Source organism: Pristiophorus japonicus, chromosome 21, assembly GCF_044704955.1.
Source record: "Pristiophorus japonicus isolate sPriJap1 chromosome 21, sPriJap1.hap1, whole genome shotgun sequence".
In the NCBI taxonomy this organism is placed as follows: domain Eukaryota; kingdom Metazoa; phylum Chordata; class Chondrichthyes; family Pristiophoridae; genus Pristiophorus; species Pristiophorus japonicus.
The window spans coordinates 49,113,276-49,125,863 of NC_091997.1; the positions used below are offsets into that span (position 1 = coordinate 49,113,276).

The 12,588-nt window shown below is 45.4% G+C and overlaps 1 protein-coding gene across 1 annotated transcript in view; it reads left to right on the forward strand.

Moving 5' to 3' along the window:
* Positions 1 to 711: 711 nt before the first annotated feature.
* Positions 712 to 12,588, forward strand: part of LOC139233987 (uncharacterized) — a 170,632-nt gene continuing 158,755 nt past the window's right edge. The window contains exons 1-2 of the mRNA XM_070864757.1: positions 712 to 789; positions 9,025 to 9,193. Of these exons, the coding sequence (XP_070720858.1) occupies positions 9,157 to 9,193 (37 nt within the window). The 5' untranslated portion in view covers positions 712 to 789; positions 9,025 to 9,156. The remainder of the gene's footprint in view (positions 790 to 9,024; positions 9,194 to 12,588) is intronic.

The following is a 12,588-nucleotide window of genomic DNA, read 5'->3' on the forward strand; positions in this document are numbered from 1 at the left end:
TTTGGCCATTTCAGAGGGCAGTTAAGAGTCAACCATGTTGGTGCGGGTCTGGAGTCACATATAGGCCAGAGAAGGTAAGGACAGCAGGTTGCTTTCCCTACAGGCCATTAGTAAACCAGTTGGATTTTTACGACAATCTGACAGCTTCATGCTCACTTTTATTCCAGATTTCCTTTTTTAAACTGAATTCAAATTCCTAATAAGCTGCCGTGGTAGGATATGAACTCATGTTCTCTGGATTACTACTCCAGTAACATAACCACTTTGCTTTCCTTTATGTGATTCTATTCTTCTGTAGCAAACATCTTAAGTATTGGATAGACAATGGCCAGCAGTTACAACAGTGGGTACAGTGAGGGGACTGTGACTTTATCTCTTTATCAATCATCTAGCTTGAAGCATGACTCTTCCTTGGGGCAAAAGTCCCTTTGCACTTTTCCATTGACCCTAGCTCTCTTCATTTCTATTCAGACCTGTCCCTTTCATCAACATCTGCAAAGTTCCTACCTCCCTTGACATCAAAGCTGAACTACATGAACAGCACCTACCGAGTTATCCAGAAGCCTCTCACTTGGCTGGAAGCTGCCTGGCTTTGCAAGACTTGCAACGAGACCCTGGTCACTGTGATGGATCCCTACCATCAGGCCTTCCTCACAGTCATGAACAGCTTCCAACTTGCCCTCTGGATTGGGCTGTCTAATGAAGAGGGAACACCTGCTATCAAGGCTCTTTTATCAGATTGTATCACGTAGATCTGCAGTGCAAATCCATATTGGTCGCTTACTTTTTGTAAGTAGCATGAAGAATGATAAATGCAACTGGCAAAGCGATTTTAGATGCACTGATACTGAGTTTTTGCAATCACTGAATTACACCACAGTTCTGTAACTGTAAAATGGGCATTGGTGCAAAAATAGTGTCTGTAATTTTTAAGTGACACAATTGTACTCATGTTGGCGCATTGGTCCCAATCACAGATTACATAGAAATTACAACACAGAAACAGGTCACTCGGCCCAACCAATCCATGTCGGCACTTACCTTCCTTGAGAGCAAATAGTTTTAATAACAGTTACCCGTTTTGTTCCCATATCTTTCCAACAAGGGGTATTTTTAACATAACCTGCCCAACGGGAATCTGAATAGCTGATGGTTTTACACCGCACCCATTTTTACCTTCCCTTGCCATCACTCGAACGGGCGAAGAGTAACGGGGATGGGGAAATGGACAGCTGTATAACGGGCGGGTGTGTAACGGGCGGGTGTGTAACGGGTGGGGTGTGTAACGGGCGGGGTGTGTAACGGGCAGGTGAATACCATTGGGTGTGTAACAGGCGGGGTGTGTAATGGGCGGGGTGTGTAACGGGCGGGTGTGTAACGGGTGGGGTGTGTAACGGGCAGGTGAATACCATTGGGTGTGTAACGAGCGGGGTATGTAACGGGCGGGGTGTTTCATGGGCGGGTGTATAACGGGCGGGGGTATAATGCGCGAGGTATATAGTGGGCGGGTTGTATAACGGGAGTAGTGTGCAACGGGCTGGTGTGCAACGGGCGCATGTATAACTCAATGCAAGGAGCACTTGTAATAAGGTGGATGAATTAACTGTGCAGATAGCGGTAAACGGATATGATGTAATTGGGATTATGGAGACATGGCTCCAAGGTGACCAAGGCTGGGAACTCAGTATCCAAGGGTATTCAATATTCAGGAACGATAGACAGAAAGGAAAAGGAGGTAGTGTGGCGTTGCTGGTTAAAGAGGAGATTAATGCAATATTAAGGAAGGACATTAGCATGGATGAGGTGGAAGCTGTATGGGTAGAGCTGCGGAACACCAAAGGGCAGAAAACGCAAGTGGGAGTTGTATACAGACCACCAAACAGTCATAGTGAGGTTGGGGATGACAACAAACAGGAAATTAGGGATGCATGCAATAAAGCTACAGCAGTTATCATGGGTGACTTTAATCTACATATAGATTGGGCTAACCAAACTGGTAGCAATACGGTGGAAAAGGATTTCCTGGAGTGTATAAGGGATGGTTTTCTGGACCAATATATCGAGGAACCAACTCGAGAGCTGGCCATCCGAGACTGGGTGTTGTGTAATGAGAGAGGATTAATTAGCAATCTTGTTGTGCGAGGCCCCTTGGGGAAGAGTGACCATAATATGGTAGAATTCTTCATTAAGGTGGAGAATGACGCAATCAATTCAGAGATTAGAGTCCTGAACTTAAAGAAAGGTAACTTCGATGGTATGAGTCGTGAATTGGCTAGGATAGACTGGTGAATGATACTTAAAGGTTTGACGGTGGATAGGCAATGGTAGACATTTAAAGATCACATGGATGAACTTCAACAATTGTACATCCTTGTCTGGCGTAAAAATAAAATGGGAAAGGTGGCTCAACCGTGGCTTACAAGGGAAATTAGGGATAGTGTTAAATCCAAGGAAGAGGCATGTAAATTGTCAAAAAAAGCAGCAAATCTGAGGACTGGGAGAAATTTAGAATTCAGCAGAGGAGGACAAAGGGTTTAATTAGGAGGGGAAAATAGAATATGAGAGTAAGCTTGCAGGGAACATAAAAACTGACTGCAAAAGCTTCTACAGATACGTGAAGAGAAAAAGATTAGTGAAGACAAATGTAGGTCCCTTACAGTCAGAATCAGGTGAAGTCATAATGGGGAACAAAGAAATGGCAGACCAATTGAACAAATACTTTGGTTCTGTCTTCACTAAGGAAGACACAAATAACCTTCCGGAAATACTAGGGGAGCAAGCGTCTAGCGAAAAGGAGGAACTAAGGGAAATCCTTATTAGTCAGCAAATTGTGATGGGAAAATTGATGGGATTGAAGGCCGATAAATCCCCAGGGCCTGATAGTCTGCATCCCAGAGTACTTAAGGAAGTGGCCTTAGAAATAGTGCATGCATTGGTGGTCATTTTCCAACAGTCTGTTGACTTTGGATCAGTTCCTATGGACCAGAGGGTAGCTAATGTAACCCCACTTTTTTTAAAAAAGAGGGAGAGAAAACAGGGAATTATAGACCGGTCAGCCTGGCATCGGTGGTGGGGAAAATGTTGGAATCAATTATTAAAGATGAAATAGCAGCGCATTTGGAAAGCAGTGACAGGATCGGTCCAAGTCAGCATGGATTTATGAAAGGGAAATCATGCTTGACAAATCTTCTAGTATAGTGGACAAGGGGGAGCCAGTGGATGTGGTGTATTTAGACTTTCAAAAGGCTTTTGACAAGGTCCTACATAAGAGATTAGTGTACAAAATTAAAGCACATGATATTGGGGGTAATGTATTAACGTGGATAGAGAACTGGTTGGCAGACAGGAAGCAGAGAGTAGGAATAAATGGGTCCTTTTCAGAATGGCAGACAGTGACAAGTGGGGTACCACAGGGCTCAATGCTGGGACCCCAGCTATTTACAATATACATCAATGATTTAGACGAAGGAATTGAATGTAATATCTCCAAGTTTGCAGATGACATTAAGCTGGGTGGCAGTGTGAGTTGTGTCCGGATATAAAAGGGGTCAGAGGGTCTAGTAAGGAGGGGGAACTGAGGGAAATATTTATTAGTCGGGAAATTGTTTTGGGGAAATTGATGGGATTGAAGGCCGATAAATCCCCAGGGCCTGATGGACTGCATCCTAGAGTACTTAAGGAGGTGGCCTTGGAAATAGCGGATGCATTGACAGTCATTTTCCAACATTCCATTGACTCTGGATCAGTTCCTATGGAGTGGAGGGTAGCCAATGTAACCCCACTTTTTAAAAAAGGAGGGAGAGAGAAAACAGGGAATTATAGACCGGTCAGCCTGACCTCAGTAGTGGGTAAAATGATGGAATCAATTATTAAGGATTTCATAGCAGTGCATCTGGAAAATGGTGACATGATAGGTCCAAGTCAGCATGGATTTGTGAAAGGGAAATCATGCTTGACAAATCTTCTGGAATTTTTTGAGGATGTTTCCAGTAAAGTGGACAAAGGAGAACCAGTTGATGTGGTATATTTGGACTTTCAGAAGGCTTTCGACAAGGTCCCACACAAGAGATTAATGTGCAAAGTTAAAGCACATGGGATTGGGGGTAGTGTGCTGACGTGGATTGAGAACTGGTTGTCAGACAGGAAGAAAAGAGTAGGAGTAAACGGGTACTTTTCAGAATGGCAGGCAGTGACTAGTGGAGTGCCGCAAGGTTCTGTGCTGGGGCCCCAGCTGTTTACATTGTACATTAATGATTTAGACGAGGGGATTAAATGCAGTATCTCCAAATTTGCGGATGATACTAAGTTGGGTGGCAGTGTGAGCTGCGAGGAGGATGCTATTAGGCTGCAGAGTGACTTGGATAGGTTAGGTGAGTGGGCAAATGCATGGCAGATGAAGTATAATGTGGATAAATGTGAGGTTATCCACTTTGGTGGTAAAAACAGAGAGACAGACTATTATCTGAATGGTGACAGATTAGGAAAAGGGAAGGTGCAACGAGACCTGGGTGTCATGGTACATCAGTCATTGAAGGTTGGCATGCAGGTACAGCAGGCGGTTAAGAAAGCAAATGGCATGTTGGCCTTCATAGCGAGGGGATTTGAATACAGGGGCAGGGAGGTGTTGCTACAGTTGTACAGGGCCTTGGTGAGGCCACACCTGGAGTATTGTGTACAGTTTTGGTCTCCTAACTTGAGGAAGGACATTCTTGCTATTGAGGGAGTGCAGCGAAGGTTCACCAGACTGATTCCCGGGATGGCGGGACTGACCTATCAAGAAAGATTGGATCAACTGGGCTTGTATTCACTGGAGTTCAGAAGAATGAGAGGGGACCTCATAGAAACGTTTAAAATTCTGACGGGTTTAGACAGGTTAGATGCAGAAAGAATGTTCCCAATGTTGGGGAAGTCCAGAACCAGGGGTCACAGTCTGAGGATAAGGGGTAAGCCATTTAGGACCGAGATGAGAAGAAACTTCTTCACCCAGAGAGTGGTGAACCTGTGGAATTCTCTACCACAGAAAGTAGTTGAGGCCAATTCACTAAATATATTCAAAAGGGAGTTAGATGAAGTCCTTACTACTCGGGGGATCAAGGGTTATGGCGAGAAAGCAGGAAGGGGGTACTGAAGTTTCATGTTCAGCCATGAACTCATTGAATGGCGGTGCAGGCTAGAAGGGCTGAATGGCCTGCTCCTGCACCTATTTTCTATGTTTCTATGTTTCTATGAGGAGGATGCTAAGAGGCTCCAGGGTGACTTGGACAGGTTAAATGAGTGGGAAAATATATGGCAGATGTGGTATAATGTGGATCAGTGTGAGGTTATCCACTTTAGTGGTAAAAACAGGAGGGCTGATTATTATCTGAATGGTGGCAGATTGGTAAAGGGGGAGGTGCAACAAGACCTGGGTGTCATGGTACATCAATCATTGAAGGTTGGCATACAGATGCAGCAGGCGGTGAAGAAGGCAAATGGCATGTTGGCCTTCACAGCGAGAGGATTCGCATATAGGAGCATGGAGGTCTTACTACAGTTGTACAAGGGCTTGGTAAGGCCACATCTTGAATATTGTGTACAGTTTTGGTCTCCTAATCTAAGGAAGGACATTCTTGCTATTGAGGGAGTGCAGCAAAGGTTCACCAGACTGATTCCCGGGATGACAGGACTGACATATGAAGAAAGACTGGATCGACTAGGCTTGTATTCTATGGAATTTAGAAGAATGAGAGGGGATCTCATAGAAACATAAAATTCTGATGGAATTGGACAGGTTAGATACAGGAAGAATGTTCCCGATGTTGGGAAAGTCCAGAATCATTATCGTTCAAGAAACTGTCAATTTCTGTCTCAAATTTATTCAATGTCTCAGCTTCCACAGCTCTCTGAGGCAGCGAGTTCCACAGATTCACAACCCTCTGAGAGAAGAAATTTCTCCTCATCTCAGTTTTAAATGGGCGGCCCCTTATTCTAAAATTATGCCCTCTAGTTCTAGTCTCCCCTATCAGCGGAAACATCCTCTCTGCATCCAACTTGTCAAGCCCCCTCATAATCGTATACATTTCGATAAGATCATCTCTCATTCTTCTGAATTCCAATGATTAGAGGCCCAACCTCATAAGACAATCCCCTCATCTCTGGAATCAACCTTGTGAACCTTCTCTGAACTGCCTCCAAAGCAAGTATATCCTTTCATAAATATGGAAACCAAAACTGGACACAGTATTCCAGCTGTACAACTTTAGCAAGACTTCCCTGCTTTTATACTCCATCCCCTTTGCAATAAAGACCAAGATTCCATTGGCCTTCCTGTTGACTTGCTGTGCCTGCATACTAACCTTTTGTGTTTCATGCACAAGTACCCCAGGTCACGCTGTACTGCAGCACTTTGCAATCTTTCTCCATTTAAATAATAACTTGCTAACTTGCTCTTTGATTTTTTTCTGCCAAAGTGCAAGACCTCACACTTTCCAATACTATATTCCATCTGCAAAATTTTTGCCCACTCACTTAGCCTGTCTATGTCCTTTTGCAGATTTTGTGTGTCCTCCTCACACATTGCTTTTCCTCCCATCTTTGTATCGTCTGCAAACTTGGATACGTTACACTCTGTCCATTCCTTCAAGTTGTTAATATAGATTGTAAATAGTTGGGGTCCCAGCACTGATCCCTGGACGGGGTGTATAAGGGGCGGGGTGTAATGGGCAGGGTGTATTAGGGGCTGGGTGTATAACGGGCGGGGTGTATAGTGGGCAGGTTGTGTAACAAGCTGGGTGTATAACGGGTGGTGTGTATAACGGGTGGGTGTGTATAACGGGCAGGTTTATAATGGGTGGGTGATAACCGGAGGGTGTGTATAATGGGTGGGTATATAATGGACGGATGTACAATGGGCCAGTGTGCAACAGGTGGCATGTATAACAGGCTGGTGTACATCAGGCAAGTATACGACGTATAAATAACGGTTGTATAAATGGCTCAGGTGGAACACAGGTTTTGTACCCATGCTCACTATTGCTCTAAACTGACTTCCATGGGGAGTAAAATCAGACTGGATGTTGAACCAGCATTGCGCCTGATTCCATCAGCTTACCAATGGATGGGTCAGGTTAAAATGACCCCTTCTGTGACTTTGTTGATTACTAACCCCTCACAGTTAAAGACACAGATATCCCCATCCCCCAGCCAATGTCAAGTCTCACTCTGGACCAGGGTTCGGCCCTTTTCATCTAAAAATGCACCTTACAACTTTTGAGATGTCTGTGTTAAAAGCAAGCACAAGCCCATCGATGTTCATGTATGCATTGAACCCGTCCCCTGTTCGTGAACCGTTACTTACTCTGCTGATATGAACTGAGATTGTCTTAACGGGTTTACGTGAATATTGCATACTGCTGTTTCTGGGCTCGTGTTTAAGTGGGTTTACGATTTTTTTTTAATCACAAATCTCCATACTTAGCATTTTGCCATTTCTGACAGCTGTGTATATAAAAAGCACCAGAGACCCCTCCCCACCAAAGTAAACCGGCCCCACCCGCTCAGACAGAATTGGGCAGGAGTATTGCTGAATCAGAGTGTGCCTCACATGGGGCTACAATTTCACCTCTTTAATTGTGACTTTTGCTCATTTCTCCCTCGCTAGGGTTACCAACTCTGGTTAGACGTATCTCTGGAGATTTCACCAAATGTCCTCCTGCATCACCAATATTTTTATAGCTAATAAACAAAAGAAAATGAAAAAAAAATGTTTAAGGTTCCAATTATTTTTTTTTTCCCTCCCCCGAGTTGCTGAAGCAATGTCTAGGAGACTCCAGGACAATCCTTGAGGGTTGGCAACCCCACCCCCTCGCGATCTTCTCGCTCCATGCACTTTCTCCGGCTGTCGCTGTTCTCTAAGCGGAGAGCTGACCCAAAGTGACTATTCTATCATCTCTCCTGTGGAGAACCAGCCCTGGATTTACACTCTACAGCTACTCCAACAGATACACGGTCGCAATCAAAAAACCTGGAGTGCGGACATGACTGCTCCATGGCCCCTGTTCAAGGAGTTTGTTTCAACCTTGTCCCTTTTCAATCACCCCCATGCTCGCTGATCTACATTGGCTCCCAGTCCAGCAACACCTCCATTTTATAATTGTCATCCTCGTTGTCATGTATCTCACATTACTGTATATAACTTTATCTTACCATGTCATACATGACTGTAACTGGATATGGCCTGTAACAATAAGCATACCTTACCACCAGGGGTTCACTTGCAGGAGACACTCCATCCCTGTCCCACTGTGGTATATAAAGGGAGGCCTCAGGCAAGTGCAGCACTGGAGAGCTGGAATTAAAGGTGCAGGTCCTGAGTGGCCTTGACTTCAGCATGTGTCTCGTGTAAGTCAGTACATTAGAGTCAGGACTTTAACACTCGTGTTCAAATCCCTCTTTGGCCTTGCCCCTCCCTATCACTGCAGCCTTACAACCAATGTTCCTGCTAATTTATTTGGGTGTGCAGCCCCTTTAACGGGCTGTGCGGCCCATTTAAATTTCCACGCATGCAAGGTTTTTCCATTTAAAAGCTGCTGAACGGCCTGCGCGGGACCCCCAGACCGTTGCACGGCTGCACAGCTTAATGGAAACATTGCCTCCGAGAACTCTGCGCTCCTCCAATTCTGGCCTGTTGTGCATCTCCCACTTTAATCGCTCCACCATTGATGGCCGTGCCTTCTGCTGCCTAGGCCCTAAGCTCTGGGATTCCCTCCCCTACCCTCTCTATCTCTCTTTCCTCCTTTAAGACGCTCCTTAAAACCTACCTCTTTAATCAAGCTTTTGGTCACCTGTCCTAATATCTCCTTATGTAGCTCGATGTCAAATTTTGTCTGATAATGCTCCTGTGAAGTGCCTTGGGACATTTTACTACGTTACAGGCGCTATATAAATACACGCTGTGTGGTTGTTGCCTCTTTTGCACTCTCTCTCTGACCTGTGCTTTCTCACTGTCCGTGCTGCCGTGCTCAGTAACTGTGTAATTTTACGCAGGGAGCCAGAACCTTCCCTTGGCTCGGCAGGGAGGAGTCGGACTATACCAACTGGCAGGACGGGGAGCCGCGTCAAGTCTCGGGCTGCGCTCACATAAATGTGGATGGCACGTGGCGGACATCCAACTGTGACATGAAGCTGAAGGGAGTGATCTGCAACGTGGCTAGAGGTAGGTGGAGTGGGGAATTCCATGTCCTGAAGTGGCAGGAGCCGGATGGGTTTGAATGTGCTAAATAGACTTGGATAAAGTGGCGTGGGAGGAGGCCCGTGTGGAGTGTAAACGTCGGTCAGTTGAGCCGAATGGCCTGTTTCTGTGTTGTAAAATTCTATGTTAAAAACGAGGCTAATGTTGGAGGATGGGTGCTCTTATAAATTATTTCTCAAAATGATACGGTTCACAGCAGCGATTGTCAGATGTTCACAGATTTATTAAGTATACAATAATAATTATTCATAGAATAAAATCATATTGCACAGAAGGAAGCCATTCAGTCCATTGTGCCTGTGCCAGCTCTTTGAAAGAGCTATCCAATTAGTCCTACTCCTTCCGCTCTTTCCCCATAGCCCGGCACATTTCTCCCCTTCAAATATTTATCCATTTCCTTTTTGAAAATTTCCCTATTAAAATTCTCTATTGAATCTGCTTTGACCACCCTTTCAGGCATTGCACTCCAGATCATAACATTTTAACAATATTAAAAACACACTTAGCCACACTTGCGGCAAAACCGGAGAATCCAAAGCATGTTATGGTTTCAGCTTGGTTGTTTTTTAGGTTGATCAGACCTTCAAATTCTGAGGTATCTGTCTTAATGGCCACTCTTTTACACGTTTTCCAAACCTGCTAAGGTACATTTCACATGTTCCATAGCATAACCGAATACACAGTTATCATTCATCACTGATTTGATTGTCCCGTCTTTACAGCACACGGATCTGTAACTCCCTGACTTTCTCAAGCAGATTCTTATCTTCAAGGCTTGAGCAAAGGCTTCTCTGGTTAACCCTTTTCTTACAATCGCACACGTGCTGTAATAATCCATATTGCACTGCTCCCTCAGTTATAACATGACGAGGGTAAGGTTGAAAGGCCTGCTCCTGGCACTGAGCCTCACTAGCAGTAAGGACACGTTGGAAATCAGTGCTGTAGTGTTGTAGCCCTGACTCCACGACCACACTCAGCATTACTGAGGCTCCAAACCCCAAACAAAGCCTCTCAGAATGACCCCCAATAGTGCAGGGACTCCCTTTGAAGATTGGGAGCTGACAACCTTCACACTCGCTCTTTGTACTTTTCACACTTCATTGTCTTGGGTTTTTCAAGCTTTTTGGTATTTTCTTCGAATTAATCTTACAGTCTGATTCAAGCTCTTCCCCATTTTCCTCCTCATCATCCTGCCTGGATCCCCTCTTCCCCCAAAGCCCCGCCATCGTCCATTGTCCTGCCAGTTCCCGTTCTCCACTCAATTTTGCTTCCTCAATTCCCTCATTATGAATTCCTCGAACCTCCAAAAACCATCATCTCATCAGTATTGTGCTGGGACTTCAAACCAGCTACCCATTGAGTACAAGAGAAAAAGCGCAGCCACTGATTGGTGTAGTAATGGTGGCCAGCCTACCCGTACTCCTCAGCATGAGTGAACATACTCTAAAGGAATTAGTGTTTATGCACTCTATTGAGGAAAGGTCATTATAGAAAATGAAACGGCAGAGGATATTAAACAAGGCTGTTTAACTGTTTAATATTACAATGGTGACTGCACTTCAAAAGTAATTAATTAGCTGGAAAATGCATTGGTATGTCCTGAGGTCATGAAAGGCGCTATAGAAATGCAAGTTCTTTCTTTCTAATATTCTTGTTTAAAAGCTTTGTTTTGTTATAAAATGTGCTGTTTAATGGCTCTGCATAATACGATTGGGCAGAGTCAACATAGATTTATGAAAGGGTAATAGTGTTTGACAAATCTTTGAGTTTTTTAAATTTGTAACTAGCAGGGCAGATTAAGGGAAATCAGTGTATGTAGTACATGTGGATTTTCAGAAGGCATTCGATAAGGTGGTTATTACACATCCGGGAGGGTGCTGAGCACCTCGAGTCTCGTTGCCAAGAACGTGCAGAAATCAAGCGCAGGCAGCGCAAAGAGCGTGCGGCAAACCGATCCCATCCACCCTTTCCCTCAACGACTATCTGCCCCACTTGTGATGGAGACTGTGGTTCTCGTATTAATCTGTACAGCCACCTCAGAGCTCATGTTAAGAGTGGAAACAAGTCTGCCTCAATTCCGAGGGACTGCCTATGATGATGATGATATTACACAAAATTAGGGTTAATGGGATTTGTTTGGATTGAGGATTGATTAAGGGACAGAAAACAGAATAGATCATTTTCGTGTTAGCAGGCGGAACTGGTGGGGTAAGAATATAATAACATTAGAATTAAGAGCAGGAGTAGGTCATACGGCACCTCGAGCATGCGCCACATTTAATAAGATTATGGCTGATCTTCAACCTCAACTTTACTTTCCCGCCCGATCCCCAGCTCCCCTGATTCCCCTTGAATCCAAAAATCTATCTATCTCAGCCTTGAATATTCGATTAAAGGGGAGGGTCGCTGTGCACTCTGCACGGCCACTGATGGCCATCACTGGGCCACCAGGGCAGAGTGCGACCGGGCCAGCAGCCCAGCACCTGTGACGGTGTACCGTGCTGCATGATGGTGGCCTGGACCACGCTAGGGCCGCCATGGTTGAGCCGACCCAAGAGTCGGCTGACAAAAAAGATGGTGGCCCGGGGTGCTGGCACCCTCCCCTTTAATCACCGTTCCGAGAGCGGACATCAGCCAGCTTTGCGACCCACGAAGCTGGCGTTGACATCTGTGCACCGGCCCTGCGGCCCACGGGTCAATTTCCCCTGCAGAGCATTAAGGTGTCAGGGTGGGGCGGTGAGGGGTTGCCGCGCACAGTGATGATGTCATCACCGGTTGTGTGGTGACCCAGGACGCTAACCGCAGGGCACGCGCTGCTATGCCAGCACCTCCGCAACCTCCCAGGGCAATTTCCCAAGAGGCAGCAGTGCCCCCTGCCCCGGGCGCAAACTGTCTTGCGCCCCATTAGTGGCCCCTAGAGGAGCTAATGGGACTATAAAAATTGTCAATATCGCCCCCTTGGTCTCCTTAAGGAAGGATATACTTGCCTTAGAACGAGTGCAATGAAGGTTCACTAGGCTGATCCCTGGGACGGGGGGATTGTCCTATGAGGAGAGATTGAGTAGACTAGGCTTATATTCCCTAGAGTTTAGGATAGCTGATCTCTTTGAAACTTATGAAATTCTTAATGGGCTTGACAAGGCAGGGGAGTCTAGAACTAGGTATAAAAACATAGAATCCATGAAAAAAGGTGCAGGAGTAGGCCATTCGGCCCTTTGAGCCTGCACCACCATTCAATAAGATCATGGCTTATCATCACCTCAGTACCCCTTTCCTGCTTTCTCTCCATACCCCTTGATCCCTTTAGCCGTAAGGACCATATCTAACGAACTGGCATCAACAACTCTCTGCGGTAGAGA